General features: G+C 45.4%; 1 protein-coding gene and 1 pseudogene across 3 annotated transcripts in view; both read left to right on the top strand.

The window, feature by feature from the left end:
• The window catches only part of LOC108410498 (retinoic acid receptor beta), a 297,200-nt gene that overhangs the window by 188,223 nt on the left and 89,410 nt on the right, over window positions 1-19,567 (top strand). For 2 of the 3 annotated variants that reach the window (XM_037546495.1, XM_037546517.1), the window contains one exon: window positions 10,252-10,400. In XM_037546495.1, coding sequence (XP_037402392.1) covers window positions 10,252-10,400 — 149 coding nt within the window. Of the gene's footprint in view, window positions 1-2,116; window positions 2,179-10,251; window positions 10,401-19,567 lie in introns of those variants that run through there. The other variant, XM_037546532.1, reaches the window with a different exon arrangement.
• Window positions 7,683-7,828, top strand: LOC119264438 (annotated as a pseudogene).

The raw sequence follows: 19,567 nt of genomic DNA, 5'->3' as shown, positions 1-19,567 counted from the left end.
AAGACCAGGTCATATGGGGGTTACAGAGGGTTCAAGGGGAGGGAGAAGGGGGCGTCCACAACAGCGCTACACCAGGGGGCTCTGGGTAATGTTCTTAATGATATGGACTCTCTGCTGTTTGACTTCATGGAGTGGCCAGTGCAGGGCTCTACAGTGCTGGTCCTGGAGATGTCCAGGAGTTTTCCCTCTCTAACACATCAGATCCAATGAATGCGATCATTAGCTCTTTACAGCAGAGCCGAATAAGCAGCTCTTTTTAGGCTATAATGATGTGAGTTTTCAGTGCTGTTGTGTCTCCAACTCCAGTTTTCTGTCAGTACAAAGGGACAAAGTTCACTCTTCAGTGGCCTTTCATTGTTACTGTAGTGAATCAAATCAATTAGGGCCTGAAGAACAGAGACTTTTGCGCAGGAGTCTAAACACGTTCATGGTCTGTGTGCATGGAGTAAAGCAACACGCACTCGTTTCCCTGATGCCTTTGCATTGGAGGGGATGCGGCACAGTCCACGGAAGGACGGTGCAAAAAGTGGTTGGATTTATTGATGATTTATTCGGCCTGTTCCGTATTCAGCTTGATCAAATAAAGTTTGTTCTCTCTCTTTCTCTCTCTCTCTCTCTCTATCTCTCTCTCTATCCTCTACTTACCCTGCTCTCTCTCTCTCTCTCTCTCTCTATCCTCCACTTACCCTGCTCTCTCTCTCTCTCTCTCTCTCTCTATCCTCCACTTACCCTGCTCTCTCTCTCTCTCTCTCTCTCTCTCTCTCTCTCTATCCTCTACTTACCCTGCTCTCTCTCTCTCTCTCTCTCTCTCTCTCTCTATCCTCCACTTACCCTGCTCTCTCTCTCTCTCTCTCTCTCTCTCTCTCTCTCTCTCTATCCTCTACTTACCCTGCTCTCTCTCTCTCTCTCTATCCTCTACTTACCCTGCTCTCTCTCTCTCTCTCTCTCTCTCTCTATCCTCCACTTACCCTGCTCTCTCTCTCTCTCTCTATCCTCCACTTACCCTGCTCTCTCTCTCTCTCTCTCTCTATCCTCTACTTACCCTGCTCTCTCTCTCTCTCTCTATCCTCTACTTACCCTGCTCTCTCTCTCTCTCTCTCTCTCTCTCTATCCTCTACTTACCCTGCTCTCTCTCTCTCTCTCTATCCTCTACTTACCCTGCTCCCTCTCTCTCTCTCTCTCTCTCTCTCTCTCTCTCTCTCTCTCTCTATCCTCTACTTACCCTGCTCTCTCTCTCTCTCTCTCTCTCTCTATCCTCTACTTACCCTGCTCTCTCTCTCTCTCTCTCTATCCTCTACTTACCCTGCTCCCTCTCTCTCTCTCTCTCTCTCTCTCTATCCTCTACTTACCCTGCTCTCTCTCTCTCTCTCTCTCTCTATCCTCTACTTACCCTGCTCTCTCTCTCTCTCTCTCTCTCTCTATCCTCTACTTACCCTGCTCCCTCTCTCTCTCTCTCTATCCTCTACTTACCCTGCTCCCTCTCTCTCTCTCTCTCTCTATCCTCCACTTACCCTGCTCTCTCTCTCTCTCTCTCTCTCTCTCTCTCTCTATCCTCTACTTACCCTGCTCTCTCTCTCTCTCTCTCTCTCTATCCTCTACTTACCCTGCTCTCTCTCTCTCTCTCTCTCTCTCTATCCTCTACTTACCCTGCTCCCTCTCTCTCTCTCTCTATCCTCTACTTACCCTGCTCCCTCTCTCTCTCTCTCTCTCTATCCTCCACTTACCCTGCTCTCTCTCTCTCTCTCTCTCTCTCTCTCTCTCTATCCTCTACTTACCCTGCTTCCTCTCTCTCTCTCTCTCTCTCTCTCTCTCTCTCTCTCTCTCTCTGTTTATTTGCATTGTCTTTCACTGAATGGACCTCGGCGTTGGCCACCAGGCCGTCGTCATGGCAACGGCTGTTTGTTTGTTTGGGGTGAAGTGCGGAGGTAGGATGTAATCGGAGAGGCCGATTGGAAAAGAAAGCAAATATGAAGCGAGAAGAGACGGAGCGTCTGGACACAGCTTTGTCCAGAGATCCTGAGATACGGCTGGAGTTCATTAAACACAGTTATTTCAGTGCAGGACTCACTTCACAGTCCAGTATCAGGGAGTTAAGCTGGACCTGCGTGTCACCACTTCACCCTGATTTTAACCTGATTTACTTCTTCTAGAGATTTTCAGTCTGAAGTGATTTTGCAGGTAAGAAGCTCGGTTGGAAAGTGACCGACAGCTCGGATGATCTGGTAGTTTGAGAGGAGACCAGAGAAGCCATGACCTGTTACTTTAATTTTCTAGATTGTTATCTTGAGATCACAAGATAATGAGCACATTATCTGACAATAACAACTTTGTTACCTTGCAAGTTAGCAAGATAACAGACTCGATAGCAAGACAGTTAACTCGATATCTCAGGATAACAACTTTTGTTATCTTGAGATTGCAAGATAATCAACTCATCATCTCAAGATAACAACTTTGTTACCTTGAGATAGCAATATAACGAACTTATTATCTCAAAATAACAATCCAGACGAATGCAACTATCTCATGGCCTCTGTGGACTTCCATACCGAGTGAGATGGTCAACAATGTGATTGAACGAGTGTTTCGGCTAACGGCCAATGAGAGAGCAAAGAGAGAGAGAATGTGAGAGACGTGCGTGAATTCCGCAGCGTGGGCAGCGAGCTGTGGAGACGGAGGGAGCGGTCAGTGCTGGGTGAGGCACAGCACAGCAGCCTTTAGCTACAACTACTACAACAACACAGACATCAAGGGGAATCCTGTAAGGATAGGAATACAAACTGGCACGTGTGTGGCGCCCAGTCAGTCCCCTCTCTCTCTCTCTCTCTGTCTCTCTCTCTCTCTCTCTCTCTCTCTCTCTCTCTCCCCCTCCCTCCCTGTCTCTCTCCCTTCCTCCCTGTCTCTCTCCCTCCCTCCCTGTCTCTCTCTCTCTCTCTCTCTCTCTCTCTCTCTCTCTCTCTCTCTCTCTCTCTCTCTCTCTCTCTCTCTCTCTCTCTCTCCCTCCCTCCCTGTCTCTCTCGCTCTCTCTCCCTCCCTCCCTCCCTCTCTCTCTCCCTCTCTCTCTCTCTATCTCTCTCTCTCTCTCTCTCCCTGTCTCTCTCTCCCTCTCCCTCCCTGTCTCCCTCTCCCTCCCAGTCTCTCTCTCCCTCTCCCTCCCTGTCTCTCTCCCTCTCCCTCCCTGTCTCTCTCTCTCTCTCTCTCTCTCTCTCTCTCTCTCTCTCTCTCTCTCTCTCTCTCTCTCTCTCTCCCTCTCCCTCCCTGTCTCTCTCTCTCTCTCTCTCTCTCTCTCTCTCTCTCTCTCTGAGGACCGGCTGTGCGACTCAGCCGTGCTGTTTTCAGTTTGTTTTCCCCCCGGTGCGAGAATGGCCTGTAATGGGTGTGTGTGTTTCCTGCTTGACCCTGCTGGTGAGTTCAGCCAGAGGCTACGGGTTCAGCGTGACGAGCCATGAGGCATTTTTCTCTGCCTGCCTCGCCTCCTCTTTTAAAAGCACCTCCCGTCTCTCTCTCTCTCTCTCTCTCTCTCTCTCTCTCTCTGTCTCTCTCTCTCTCTCTGCCTCTGCCCCTTCCAGCGGTGACTGTGTGTATGTTAACATGTGGAAGTGGCCCGTCTGCCGCACCGGAGTGTAATTGCCCAGAAAATGAGGAAAGGCTCTCTGTGCCTCACGCGCCCATCACGCCCCTCCAGCACTCCAGCAGAGGTGGGGTGGGGGGGGGCTACATCTGCCTTTTATGTGACCCATCTGTCTGCAGGTGGTCAAATACCTCTCACCGAGTTTAAATATGCAGCTACAGAGACAGACGAGAGAGCGAACTCGGTCCTCTCTCTCTTCTTCTCACTCTATCACTCTCTTTTATTTCTTTTTCTTTTCTCTCTCTCTCTTTCTCTGCTCTGTCTCATCCAGTCCTCTTTTCTCTCTCTCTTTTCTCTGATCATCTATTTCTTTCCTCTCTCTTTTTTCTGTCCTTCTCTCTCTGTCTCATCTTTTTCTTTTCTCTTTCTCTTCTCCTTCGCTTTTATCTCTTTCACTTTTCTCCTCTTCTCTTTTCGCTCTCTCTCATCTCAAAAACCGGAAATTGGAGATACACGGTTTCCTTCCAACAGCAGCACTGAATTCGATTGTGCTTGAGACTTAAACTCAGCTCATTAAAAAGCTTCTCACGTGAGAGACGTTTCACTTTGTTTACTTGCTGTATTTTCTTCTTTCGTGCTCTCGGTTTTCATTGGTTGTTGCAGGAATCCGTTCAAATTGAGTCGTTGCCTTTTGTTCAGAGTCGGGTCGAAAAATGAAACGTTTGATAAAGTCTGACTGGTTTGAAACGCGATCGGGAGGCTTTGCCCCTCACAGACGGCTCGTCTCTCTCTCCGACTGTCGACTCCGACTGACCCGAAAATAGACTAGACTAGAGCCGACCAGCTCAGACTCGACCAGACTGAGAATCAGGGTTAAAACTGGGGTAAGTCATGTAGTGTAAACCCGGCTTTAGGTCTAAGAGTTCACCACCGATTTCTTACAATCTATTAGTCTAGAAATCTAGAACAGACAAAAATATCAATGGGAATTGCTGCTAGCTCAGTGCTAGCTTACTACACGAGTCCCATAGGGGTGCTAGCGGAACTAAGCGTCACCATAGAGATTTTCTTTTTCCTCGTTTTTGAACCATTTTTGATATTCCGCTGATGTCGGAACGAAGCCTCGTATCTCCGTTTTTGTTTTTGGTTTTTGACATAATTTGAAAATACCTGTTGCATTTTACATTGTATGTAAAATTCATGATGAACAGACCAGAAATTACCCAAAAATTACTTGGAAAAAATCTGGTTCCATTGACCCGTAGAGTGTGTTTTTCCCTGTCCTGTAAAGTTCCCATTTTTGAGCTTTTGTTCTGACAGCAGTGATTTATGGCCAAAACCGGAGGCTTAGCTGTAATGGTCACAGTTCACCACTGATTTCTAGCAGTCTAACAGCTCCTTCTTACTACAGACCTCTCAGAGTCGTGGTAGACCGACACGTTCACCTTGTTTACATAGTCCATAGTCAGTGGCCGGCACGCTTCGGCACATGTGGCCGGTGGAAATGGATGACCTGTCAGCAGGAATTGTGCTCCATGTCTGCCGTGATTAGAATAGATCTGGTAGCGTTCCGCGGCGGCCGGACACAGACAGGAGCGGAGTCTCCCGTCGCCAGATGGAAAGCATTTTGAGCGTGCGGCCGGCTACAAGCCGCAGCGCCGGCCGACCTGACTTAAATGAAAACGGATGGCCGCCTACCTTCATTAATTCAATCAGATTTCACTCGGAGGAAATGGAGTGTTCGGAGTCGCAGGGGAGGAGGAGTGTGATGCGAGATCGATAAGGTCATTTATCTGTCTAACGGTCGAAATCCCAACACAGAGAGAGAGAGAGAGAGAGAGAGAGAGAGAGAGAGAGACTCCTGCAATCAATGCGTACTTAGTTAGAAGACTCGAGGCGTATTTATCTACTCTGTTAATCTGGCCTCAGATCTAGAGTGAAGCAGCAGTCTCTTACCTGCACTCCACTTCCCTTCCAGCAAACTCTGCTTTTCATATTCATCTACTCTTGAAAACAAAGGTTCCCCAGTTTCTTCTGGCTTAAACATACAGCTCTAAGAATGACCTTTAATCGCTGTATAGTGAGAAAGTTTATTATCTCTTAAAAGGAATTTTCTTTACTATTTCTATGCCATTAAGTGCTTGAAATGCAAATAAAGTGATTCAAAGTCGTTGCTAGATATTGTTCACAGTGGCGGTGATAGGAACCAGGTGTCTGAGGAGCTTAGTGCCTCTAAAAGCTCTTCACAGAAACATGAAATGGTTATGAATACGTTGCCTGATGCCTAAAATATTGTGTTGTGATAGTTCTGAGAAGCTTTTAGCCTAAATTATACATGCAGGGTGTCAAACGTCCCATAGACAACATATTTTTTCAGTATTTTACCATTACATATAAAAGCTCTGGAGACTCGTGTAGGTTCGCTGGCGGGTTTGGATGGTAAATAAAGTGTCTGTATTTATGTTGTTGCCATGGCGACCCCTGGTTCCCATCACCACCACTGTAAAGACATCTGAACCAGTTCACACCAAACCCCTCAGAATGACCCCGTTTACATCCCAAACACTGAATTATGCAGATTTTTTTTTTAATTGGTGGAGTTTTCTTTTAAATATCCAGCAGCTGCGCTTCTGTAACATGTAAGATCAAAGCCAGTTTACATTGGAGTCGGTGTACTTAATGATCAGAAGCCTTAAAACATAATAAGCCTCTGATGTTAACGGGTGTAACTTTTACAAAGCTTCTTCACAGAACATCAGAGAACCACTGAAAGCTCTTTCAGCACCCGAAAGTGGTTCCTCTGTAGCACCAACCCAAAGCATCCCTGCCTCCCGCATGTTTAACAGTGGAATTGTAGACGTGATTTCTTTCTTTTCACCTTCCAGGTTTCTAATTTTAACCTAATCAGGCAAAGATGCTCCACACTGGCCCAGATTTTGCGGCGCCTGGTGAGAGGGTCACTGAGAGGTCACGGCATTTGGCAGGTGACCTCTCCGCGTCTACATTCAGAGCTCCCTCAAGGCAAAATAGGCTACGAGGCGCAGAGACGTTTTCAAGCGACACCTAAAATAAGCTGGAATAAAAAGGTCAAATGGAGGACGAATCAAAGCATGGGCTTGCTCATCAGACACACTTTTATATGAGGTGATTTGTAGAGTTATTTTCAAAGATTAACTTCTACGCTCTTCAGAGATCTTTAGTAAAGACAGTGGTTCCATACAGAAGCATGGACACTCAAAGAACCACTATATAGAACATGTTCTCCAGTGTGAAGGACCATGTCACCATGCAGAGAAAATTTAAGCGGGGGAAATTCTTCTTAGGGTGTTGATGGTTCTGTGTAGAACACCGAGCCTCATTCACCAACCGTTCTTGAGAAAGAACTTCTTAAAAACCCACTCACACAGTTTTTTCGTGAAGACTCTGATAGTCATTAGTGTTTTCTTATTTGGGGTTTGTTCTTAGGTAAGAAGAGAATCCACACACTCAAGAGCACAAAGGTGTGAACGGGTTCTGTGCTTTAACCCTTGAGTGGTGTTGATGTGTGTGTTACTCATTGGTCTGGTGGGCCCAACATATTATTGATTTTTTAAATCAATACAGTCATAACAGTTAATATAAAAATACCAGATGTTTAAAATAGTGTCCAGCATAGGGTTCTACTTTAGCAGCTGTAGCCAGTCAGCAGCCTGTGCATGTTGTCCACACATACACACACACTGACAGCAGGCCATGTAGGAGGAGAACAGAGTGAAGGACACAGCACCTCCACACTTTTACTCCCCACGGATTCAGCCCAACACCACATGTGTAATATAAATGTGTTGGGGGTGAGCAGAGTGAAGGCACTTAGAATGGGTTATTTTATATGTTCTTCATAGATAATAAATAATAATAAATCACATCATTTTTTCTTTTGGTAAACATTGAAAACGGCTCCCACAGACCTGAACACCACACAAGGGTTAAGAACACGCCATGAATCTCACGTAGACTTGTCTTAGGACCTTTCTCAAGAACTTGTTTAACAACAAACTTTGGAAGAGTCCCGATGTCTTTAGAGAAGAACCCTTAAAGAATTGCCAATATTTGTGCTCAGATGTTAGTAATAACATTTCTAATGCTGACACCAGATTCGCCAGATAATGACTTACAAACACCATACAGGGTGGTGCTGACCCTTGCGAATTCCCCAAATGCGGGAATCTCGACTGCATAATTTCTGGTAGTGGGGGACTGCGTTCGCGCTCTCCCCTGATGAGTTTGGGCAGTCATGGGCTGGAGGTTAGGGATCCAGCCTCGTGACCGGAAGGTCGCCGGTTCGATCCCCAGAGCCGACAGCACATGACTGAGGTGTCCTTGAGCAAGACACCTAACCCCCAACTGCTCCCAGGGCGCTGCGGATTGGGCTGCCCACCGCTCCGGGCAAGTGTGCTCACTGCCCCCTAGTGTGTGTGTGCTCACTAGTGTGTATGTGGTGTTTCACTTCACGGATGGGTTAAATGCAGAGGTGAAATTTCCCCATTGTGGGACTAATAAGGGTCTCTTAATAGAAATGTATAAATTAGCTGCTTATATGTTACATTAATAATGGTTTTATGAAATGAAACCTTTCTTTTACGTTGCATGTATTTATGAAATGCCAGTGGAAGGATGGACAGAAACACCTGTGGATGTTTTCACATCTGAAGCAGCTTGATGTTCTCCTCTCTCTGAGATGAAAGCTTTAAGTGCTGTTTATCTGATGGGGGGCACCTGTAGACAACAGCACTTACGTGCTGTTGTATACCAGCTCTTCCAGGTGGTTGTTAGGAGAAATGTTTTCCAGTTGTTTTGGAGCTCCAGTTTTATAAACTCCTGTTATTTTCACTTGAAAATGAATAACTTGTACTTAAGGGCTGTTTTGAATGGAAATTGCATAAGTGAAGGTCTAACCATAGATGTGCCTCACGAAGCTTGTTCAGCTTAGACTGGATTCCTGACTAAGTTTTCCGCAGTTTTTTTTACACCCACACGTTCATGAAGAATGCAGCTCTGTAATTGAACGACTCTCGGAAAACAGGAATTCATTCTTTGACAGCACCATCGTGAGGAAATTCTGCTGGGATTGTAAAGGTAGTGCTGTGTGCAGCTCACGCAGAGATGGATGGAGTGAACTGGCAGTGCAGAATCCTTTCGGATGCAGCCGAGCGGCTGAATGACACGGCTAAGTGAGTTTGCTCCTCTGGAGATCCGTGTGTGGTGGCGTAATTTGATCGGCTGATTGGCCTGGTGTTTGGAGCGCGCTCGTGTTGCCTCCTTGTCCTCTGATACAGTCTGAGCTGTGAGATCATTTATACTGTTTCAGCGATCTTTTCCCCCTGAGACCGTTGTGGGTTCTTTTTTGGGGTTGATTTTACGGTTTGTAGTGATCGTTGCAAGTTTGCAAATTAAATTTTGGGTAAATAAGTGTCTCAGTTTGGCATGCGAGTAAATATGTTCAGTATTTCTGTGATCCTTTGTATGATCAGTGTGATTCATATGATCAGATGCTCTGTTATGATCAAGTATTTCTAAAAATGCATGAAATGTTTAATACCCTAGAGGTAAAATGATTCAATATCCAGTATTAGTATGCAGGACATAGTATACCAGCACAAATTGTTGGTATTGAGTATTGGAGGAAAAGGGGCAGTCGTGGGCTGGAGGTTAGAGGACCGGCCTTGTGACCGGAAGGCCGCCAGTTCGATCCCCTGAGCCAACAGTATTTGACTGAAGTGCCCTTGAGCAAGACACCTAACCCCCAACTGCTCCCTGGGTGTCTCACTGCCCCCTAGAGGGTGTGTCCACTCGTGTGTATGTGGTGTTTCACTGTGGGGGCAGTCATGGGCTGGAGGTTAGGGAACTAGCCTTGGATGACAGTATATGACTGAAGTGCCCTTGAGCAAGACACCAAACCCCCAACTGCTACCCTGGTGCTGCGGATAGGGCTGCCCACCACTCTGAGCAAGCGTGCTCACTGCCCCCTCAGAGAATTGCTTGTAATAACATAATGTAGAGTAAGTAAGGCTCTGATTAGTGTTCAGGTAGCCTTGCAAGCCACACGTCCGGCGGGCTTAGTCGCTCAATGTGGTGAAGAACCACCTACTTTGACAGGAAAGAGCCATTTGACTAACATGCAAAAGAACCAACCATAGATCACTTTAGTTTAGTTATTTATAGGGCGATTCTCAAAATGACGCCACAAAATAAGTCTCTGATTTTTTTCCAGTATTGGTCATGGGTCTTATTCTCTATGCTATCGTTCCTTCCCAACTACAGCTCCACTGACTGAAGCCTTGGTCTCAGTCTCATCAAAAGGAAGGCAGAAGCTTTAGAGTAGGCATTGCATTTGGCTATCTAAACATAGTTAATATAATAAATATTTAAATATTGATACTTGGGCCTCTGTGTGTTGATACTAGTTTTAAATCTGAAATATTGTGATATTACACTGTATATTTCCTTCCTTCCTGCTTCAGTATTGTGCCGTCTCTGTCATGCTTGGGTTTTCCATCTGTCCTGACTTACTCAAGTCTCTGCAAGACTCTGTGTTTCTGTGATTCTTATAGTTTTTTAGTCTCACTCATTTGCCCAGTTGTTCTAGGCAGCTTTTCTGCCTCCTTTGTAATCTCTGTCTTGTCATTCTTATGTCCCCACAGCCATCGAGACGCAGAGCAGCAGTTCAGAGGAGCTGGTCCCCAGCCCGCCCTCACCCCTGCCTCCTCCCCGTGTCTACAAGCCCTGCTTCGTGTGCCAGGACAAGTCCTCGGGGTACCACTATGGTGTCAGTGCCTGCGAGGGCTGCAAGGTAAGCTGGTTAGAAACTCAGTGGCGTAAGTGGTAGTCTGTGATTGGTGGGATGGAAAAGGTGCTGGCACACAAGCTAAAAATCCTATTATTTACCAAGCTGCCTGTTAGCTTGATAAACTCTTTATAAAGTGTTAAAAATAGCAACTGACAAATTAGCATATCACTACGCTACACATTCTGCTGCATTTGATGGTCATGTTTTAGTACCTGGTGATTTGATCTTAAGAATAAGCCAGATAACGCAGAGGATGTTTAAGTAACAAGTTAAGTTGGTTCTGCAAGTGTTACTGAAGATAAAAGAGCTTCCAGCCCTCCAGCTACTGTAAAGAACATCGTAATCGTTATTGGTATCAGCCAATAAACGGGTAGAGCTCAAATAAACAAACGTTACTTGGCGTAGCCCCTTTAAACGCTGTGACACACCAAACAATCCAAATAATGGCACTAAAATGCAAAAAGAAATATCTCTCAAGTACAACTGTATTTCCAGAGGTATTCGCTCGTCTGGCTTCACACACATATGAAATTGAGTGAGATCCCATTCTTAATCCATAGGGTTTAATATGATGTCGGCCCACCCTTTGCAGCTATAACAGCTTCAGGCTTTCCACAAGGGTTAGGAGTGTGTTTATGGGAATTTCTGACCGTTCTTCCAGAAGCACATTTGTGAGGTCAGACACTGATGTTGGACGAGAAGGTCTGGCTCACAGTCTCCACTCCAGTTCAGCCCAAAGGTGTTCTATGGGGTTGAGGTCAGGACTCTGTGCAGGCCGGTCAAGTTCTTCCACACCAAACTGGCTCATCCGTATCTTTATGGACCTGCTTTGTGCACTGGTGTGGAATTGGTTGGAATTGGTCATGTTGGAACAGGAAGGGGCCGTCCCCAAACTGTTCCCACAAAGTTGGGAGCATGAAATTGTCCAGAATCTCGTGTTGCTGAAGCTTTAAGAGTTCCTTTCACTGGAACTAAGGGGCCGAGCACAACTCCTGAAAAACAACCCCACACCATGATCCCCCCTCCACCAAACTTTACACTCAGCACAATGCAGTCAGACAAGTACCGTCTCCTAGCAACCGCCAAACCCAGACTCGTCCATCGGATTTCCAGATGGAGAAGCGTGATTGGTCACTCCAGAGAACACGTCTCCACTGCTCTAGAGTCCAGTGGCGGCGCTTTACTCCACTGCATTCCACGCTTTGCATTGCGCTTGGTGATGTAAGGCTTGGATGCAGCTGCTCGGCCATGGAAACCCATTCCATGAAGCTCTTCAGCTTCTTGAGCTGATCTGAAGGCCACATGAAGTTTGGAGGTCTGTAGTGATTGATTCTGCAGAAAGTTGGTGACCTCTGTACACTATGCCCCTCAGCATCCGCTGACCCCGCTCTGTCATTTTACGTGGCCGACCACTTCATGGCTGAGTTGCTGTCGTTCCCAATCGCTTCCACTTTGTTATAATCCCACTGACAGTTGACTGTGGAATATTTAGTAGTGAGGAAATTTCACGACTGGACTTGCTGCACAGGTGGCGTCCGATCACGGCACCACGCTGGAACTCACTGAGCTCCTGAGAACGACCCATTCTTTCACTAATGTCTGTAGAAGCAGTCTGCAGGCCGAGGGGCTCGGCTTTATACACCTGTGGCCATGGAAGTGACTGGAACACCTGAACTCAATGATTTGGATGGGAGAGTGAAAACTTTTGGAAGTATTGTGTATCTGCAATATGGTAACTTCACAGAAAAGGGCAAAAATGTTCTTTACTTTGAATTTATTATTTTTACTAGGTACAATTTTAAAAAGTAAAATTATCTCACTATATTGGAAAGTTTGGTTATAAATATGCTTGAAAAAAGCAAAATTACACAGACATAAGTAAAATAATAAGAGTTATGGTACCATTTTTTGCATTGCGAATGAAGACATTGATCAGGCTATTTTCTGTTTTCAGAAAACTTCATTCTGACTTCATTCAGAAGTTGAACCGTTTGGTGCGCAAGAATAAATTCAATGTCTAATAAATAAATTGTTTAGCCTATAAAAGCCTTTATTGTGTTACTGAATGTGTGTTGTTTGTGTAAGACCCCTGAAGAATGTGCTTCTGATTTATTTCATTACTTATATTTTTACATACTATTGCAATTAGTGATATACAAATTATAGTGAGATGACGTCGTGCATTATACTGCAAGAGAAAATGTTTTATCTAAAGAGTTTGCCTCTTATTCATATAGTGAAGTCATGTTTCAGGTTTCCACCGTTTCCTGTGGTGGATCGTACGCCATTCCTTGTGTTTTAGCAGTCCTGAGACTTTTCTAAGTCTTAGTCTTTTCTGTGTCAGGTGTGTGTCCCAGTAGCTTCGACAGGGTTGTGAAAGGCTACATCTCGTGGAGATGCTTCAGTCTAACGTTTCTCTCTCAATACCAGTTCAGTATCAATCAATTCCAAGTACCAATCAAACACCAGTGCTCCATTAAAACATTGATAGTAGCTAAATGACATCATGTAGAGTAAGTAAGGCTGTGGTTAGTGTTCAGGTGGCCTTGCAGGTCACACTTCTAGAGGTTTCGTCGCTCAGTGTGGCAAAGAACCACCTGCTTTGACAGGAAAGAGCCATTTGACCAACATGCAAAACACCAACCATAGACCACAACATTGAATTCAGAATCATCAGCCAGTTTTGTTTGCACTCAGGAATTTCAGCTCCACGTTTGACTCATCCGTGCAGTGAAATGCCCACATACAAGCGTGCTAGTGAGCACACAAACTAGGGGGGCAGTAAGCACACTTGCACAGGGCGGTGGGCAGCCCTATCCACAGTGCCCAGGGAGCAGTTGGGAGTTAGGTGTCTTGCTCAAGGGCACTTAAATGGCATACTGTTGGCCAAGGGGATCGAACCGGTGACCTTCTGGTCACAGGGCTGGTTCCCTAAACTCCAACTGGTTCCCTAACCTCCAACCTCCAATGGGGTTCCACAACTGCCCCATAAATAATATCTAACAGATTAATCATGCTCAGTCTGCAAAGGTGTTACTGTTCCTGTAAGAACTTGTGTTGTTTGCGTAAGACCCTTAAAGAATGTGGTTCCTGATTTCCTTCATTATTTATATTTAAGCCTCATTTTGAAAGCAACAAAGTTGTTTCTTTTCCACATTGGAGAGGATGCAGCCCCCACCCTTAGGTTACTCCCCTGCAGTCAACGTACTTGTCAGCTTCCTTGGAAAAGTCAGGGCTGGCCGGTAGGCTCTGGTGTTCCATGCCGCAGGCCGGCGCTGCTGTCTTGCTGCTAACAGTGTGCACGGTTCTGAGCCTTTCCTGTTGAATTATTTATATTATGAGGCTTTGTGAGCTCCAGGGTGATCTAACAGAGCTAGTTTAGCTCCCGGCTCGGGAAGCGGCAGGATAGGGAAAGTCTGATGGTTTCTCGGTGGAGGACGCAGCGTGAGATAGATGCCTAGTTAAGTTGGACACGCTGCGGTATTAATATGTTAATGTCTGAGGGGTGAGTGCTGATCTTGTAGGCCTGTATTTAAATGATCCATGACACTGCAGGGCCTTTGCCTTCATCACACTGCACAGAGCCTTCCAGGAACCTGGAATATAGAGCCCTACAACAGGTACCTGAATATGGTGGAGCTGAGGGGTTCCAGGTCCAGACTCCGGGTGTCTATTAGAAATCTTATCGACAGAAAGCCGCATGTCAGAGTAGCTTCTGATTATTGCCTTCACATCTGATGAAGTTGGTGCAGCACCATTGGTGTGGCGCCCATTTCACCTTTTTGTTGCACAACGTTCACATTTAATGGCCTGCAACAAATGGTATCTTGTCAAGTGAAATGATCATAAATCTAGTCAGTATATCTAATATTTCCCATTTGGAGATGGTTGTGTGTTTATTATAAGGTTGTGTGTCTATTCAAAGATGATCGAGCTGGTTTCCAGAATTGTTTTTACTTGTTTTTGGTCATTTTATGTAAAATAGTCTCACTATACTGGCCGATCATTTTGCAGTTGAGAGGTCAGCTCAACTCAAAATCATATAGATAAATCAAATAAAAAATAAAATAAATAAAAAAACAACGGAGCCAAAAACGAGAAATGACCCATTTTCCCCTGAAAATCGAATGACCAAAAGATACACGGACCCTGCTGGTGCCACGATTTCAGGCTGTTTCCTGAAGAGAGGGTGTGGCTCTGTAAACTGCAGTCGGAGTCACTGGGCTCATGAGAAATTGCGGTCGGTAAGCGAGAGGCTAAGCTCGTGATATGCTTTCTGTGGTGTGCGTTCATTGTAGGCCAGAAATGTTTGGAATGCAGCAGTTCATGAAGAAGTACACTCCCGTTTTCTCTCTCTCTCTCTCTCTCTCTCTCTCTCTCTCTCTCTCGCATTCACATGTAAAGCTCTCAAGGTGAAACTGAGATCAATAAAAAGCTTTAAGCCTCAGCTAATGTATGTTTGGTGACTCAGACATAAATAAACATAACTTCCACAGTTAATGCACCTGCTTGAGTCCTCGATACTCCACACTTACAAATCATTATGAGACGCAGAAGCTCACCAGTGGGGCCGCGTGCTCCCTCCCTGTCAGAAGCTCTCGAGGGAGGGATTCCGGTTTAGAAGAATTAAATAACACGTTAGCTTCTGAGAATATGACTAATACAGTGGGAATTAGAGCGCCACATCCATTCTGAGTGAGAATGGGGAGGGGAGGGGTAAAAATAGCAGAATTCCGGTTGGATTGGCTTTGATTTCTGTAACACGGTGACATGAGGGGATTAGGATGGGGATTATACGTCCTTTCTGTGTCATATGTGTATCCCTGTGGGTTCGGCAGCGTTGTGAAGGACCAGAACTGGTGAGGCTAACTTTTCCCTCCCGATACCGATTCTGAGATCTGACCTCAGGGGCTCAGTGGATACCAGTGACTAATCAGTGCTCCATTCAAGGGGAAGTCCACTGATTTTACTAAATTAAGAGACCCCTACTACTCCCACAGCGGGGAAATTTCACCTCCGCATTTAACCCATCCTTAAAGTGAAACACCACATACACACTAGTGAGCACACACACACACTGTTGGGCAGCCCAATCCGCAGCGCCCAGGGAGCAGTTGGGGGTTAGGTGTCTTGCTCAAGGGCACTTCAGTCATGTGCTGCTCTGGGGATCGAAGCAGCGACCTTCAGGTCACAGGGCCGGTTCCCTGACCTCCGTGGTATAAATGTACACAAAATCGTTCAGAGTGGTTCGGTGTGAAACGCACCTTTCTAGATACATTTACCGAGTTGGTCACCACTGTAGTCCTAGGAACCAGACGCCCGAAGCATTTAATGGCTCTTAACCTCTTAAATTCCTTGAGACCACCGGTGGTTCCAAAACACACTTCATCATTTTCTTAATAACTTTCATATTTCATAAGCTCCATTCAGAAGCTGGGCGTCGTATGAGGCCTTAGCTCTTCTCTCCAGTCACGTAGATGGGGAATGTAACTTTAAACCCGTATGCTGTTCATTTGAGGGAAGCTTTACAAAAATTTAAATAACTAAATAAAATAAAAATTTACCTTTATTTCATGCAGTTACTGAATAATTTGTCCAACTTAAATTGGTCACGTAAATTCAGATGGAAATATACCCTGGCCAGTAAGAGGTTAAAGCCACATCCGTTAGTCAATAACTTGACTTGATAGTTTTGTTATAAAGTTTTGGCCTAAAACGTTTTTTCGTGTAAACGTTTACTCCAGGATCACGTCTGTGTTTCCCGTCCAACCTGCATTCTCAACTGAGATCAATGCATTTGGTTGTGACTGGCCTGTAGCCACAGCCGTGCAACACGGCTAACGGCAGCAGCAGCTTCTGTTTATTTAACTTACAGTTTTCTTGATGGTTTTAGACGATGGAGTGTGCGGAGGACCTAGAGGAGGTCTGTTTCCGAAATGCCGTAGAGCCTTTACCAGTTTATGAGGTAGGACAGCGAGGCAGAGTTATTTTATCACATGGCCCATTTGAGGCAGTCTGTTGTAAACTAACGGCTAACGCGACTAATTTATTTCACTCTCAGATGTTTCTCACCTTGATTCCAGTTTCTGTGGTGGACAATAAAACGGAAGGAGCAGCAGTTTTCTTTAGCAGCCGCATTTGAAGAATCCGCTTTGGATTTCTTCACTGGTCTTCAGTAACTTTAGTCTTCGTTGGTGAACTTGGTTGCCGTTGGTATTTGTGTTCTTGTGTTGTGATTTCTGGTACTGAAATAAAAACGCACCGTCCTCTATTTCCTCCGTTTATTTTTGCCTCCTGGTGCGGCGCAGTTCACCACCCCTCCGAACAATTACCCAGCAAGGTGCAGCTGTGATCTACAGCAGCACGTCAGATGAATCACGTTACTAACATAAGCTTCTATTTTTCGCTCATGATTGTGTGATGTTTATGTGTAGATGTGGTCGTGTGGTCAATGAGGCCCAGAGAACCTGTTGATGTGATTGCTTTTCCTCTGGTTTTATATGAAGCTTATTTCACTGAATAGTCTGTTCAGGGGGTCTTAACTTTAGGTAGTAGTTATTTATTTACTATGATGGTTAATAGCTGGGTAAGTTCTAGCATTCCTTAATCCATGTAGATGTTCATAGTAGATTATTTTCAGCACCTTCTTACACGAAGCTGAAGTCGGCTTCTTATTCGCCGGCTTCATGTTCGAATTGTCCCGCTCCACCTTAAATGATGCGGCAGTCACTTTCTGGTGCCTGAAGCTGCAGCATTTAAGGTGGAACAGGAAAACTCAAACAAGAAGCTGGCGAACAGGACGCCGAGGTTAGCCTCGTCCTTCTTGCTGTGATTGGGGGGTTTATTTTCTGTTTATGTGTATTAATATTAGAAGTGATGGATTTGCTGATTGTGTTTCTCGGTGCAGGCTGAATGCTTTCCTGCTGGTCCGGACGGCTAATTATCACAATCAGTTATTAAAGGTAATGAAAGCTCCCGAGAGCTGATCCCAGCAGCCTGGATTAATCTGAGTCTGAGGATTAACACCAAACAAACTTGGTGAAAATCGGTGGAGTAGTATGGAAGTTGTGGCTGATTTAATCCCGAGACTCTTCGTCTCTCAATACGAGTGAACTTGTTCAGAAGCGGATCTTGACCTCTCCAACATGGTGGACGTATCGCATAGAGAACAACAGGCAATGCGGCGTCTAGGAAGGCATATCTATGGTTTTAGTGAACGTTAGAACTTTATTTGGCTTTAGCCAGCTAATGCAAATGCATCTAGCTGATGTGGAATGTGTTAGTGTATAATATTATTGTGAAATTCCCTTTAAAAGGACTGGCAAAACCGGCATTTTATAGAGTTTCCGTCTCTAGACACTCCAACCAGTTTAGCCCATCACATTCCTCTGATTCTTCGTTCTCTGGCCCGAATGCTTTTCAGAAGCTCCATAAGAGAAACGCAGCTTCTCCCGCCGCCCGATGAGCGAAGCCCTGTCTTCATTTGCATTGTTTGACATGATGTCTCTTTGTTTGATATAGGGCTGGAGGCCTGATTTGAATTGGTAAAGTGGCACCGAAACATATGGGCTAGCATAAGCGCATGCATATGCATCTGAGGCGGCGCAGAGAGGACGCCCCGTCTCCAGCTAAGCCCGAGCCTGGCTCTGAAGATGACGCGGTCTGCTAGCTTTGTGACTCCAAAATCCTTTTTGACATTGGAATCTTTCCTCTTTCCGGCATGCGGCCTCTGTCTCCATATTCAGTTTAATGTTCTGCTGCTGCTCATAGGACAAGAGATAAGAGGCAAACAGCAAAAGGAATAAAACGGAACAAAGTGCAGTGCTTATCATTGATGCATCAAAACCGTGTTTTCCCTTTCATTCCATTCTTTTAAGAAGATTCTCTTTCATAGTCCTGCGCCGCTGCAGAGGTAACGTTCAGGCAGCGAGATGCTGTTTATGGTGTTGGAGTCTGGCTTTTAATTCAACTCAAGTTTATTTGTATAGCGCTTTTTACAGCGATGTTGTCACAAAGCAGCTTTACAGCTTCACAAAGCAGCTTTTAGGGTTTGGCGTTCTGCTCGGCACTTTGCTAGAAGGCAGCGGAGAGCATTTCAGTGGTTCTGATTAATGTGTTATTTATAGCAGCTTCCACTGCAGTAACTGGAGAGTAACTACAAATGTACTTAAAGTCAGTGTTTGTACTGCGGCAGTTTAAGTGCTGGGAAATAAACTGCAAAATCTGATATTGTGGTAAGAGAAAACATCTTAAATTTACTTCATATATCAAATATTTCTCATCCTAAGCTTATTATATCGTTATTTAAACTTGGGAATAGGCAACGGAATGTTTTAGGAACTTGGCAAATGTAAAACAAAGAAAAGCTTTGACAATTAAAATGAAGAGTATTTTAAATTTTGCACTAAATTTTGGGGTTCCCGAGTGGTGCAACCATCTAAGTGTCCAAGAGAGCACCCCACCCCCCCCCCCCCCCCCCCCCAAACCCCAGTGTCCAGTGACATTGTGTGAGTGGCAGTTCAAAAAGATGCTGTGGTGCTTCACACGACTCAGAGGAAGCCTGCGTTACCCTTCGCCCTCCTAGTGCTGGTGGTATCGTGAGACTGGAGGAGTCCTAACTAGTGGGTGGAACTGGATACAACTAAACTGGGGAAAAATCAAAAAATAATCATTTGCATTTTCCCGGTCTCAATTCACACACACTTACTAAGTCCCTCAGGGTCGCAGGGGTAGGGGTGTTGGAGCCTATCCCGGAGGTCATGATACACCCTGGAAAGGTCAGTAGGCCATCACAGGGCAGACAGACATACATAATCACACACCCCCAGGGGCAGTGTAGCAAGGCCAAACGGCCTGACTGCCTGTCTTCAGACTGTGGGAGGAAACCCACACAGACATGGGGAGAACATGCAAACACCACTAAGAGAGGACCCTGATCACCCGGCTGGGGAATCGAACCCAGGCCCTGCTGATGCTGATGATATCATTAGTAATGGGAAACTCTCTATTAAGTTAGATATATAGGAAGTACTGCCAAATAGAAGCTCTCAGACTTTTGGACCCCACTGCCTTTTGGTGATTGTGCTCAATGTTTACTTCATCAGCCAGCAGGACTCGTAACCAAGATGCCCCTGGCTTATGAAGAATGTGTTGCATTCTTCAGATGAAGG

This window comes from Pygocentrus nattereri, chromosome 1, assembly GCF_015220715.1.
Source record: "Pygocentrus nattereri isolate fPygNat1 chromosome 1, fPygNat1.pri, whole genome shotgun sequence".
Classification (NCBI taxonomy): domain Eukaryota; kingdom Metazoa; phylum Chordata; class Actinopteri; order Characiformes; family Serrasalmidae; genus Pygocentrus; species Pygocentrus nattereri.
This window is presented reverse-complemented; position numbering and strand designations above follow the sequence as displayed.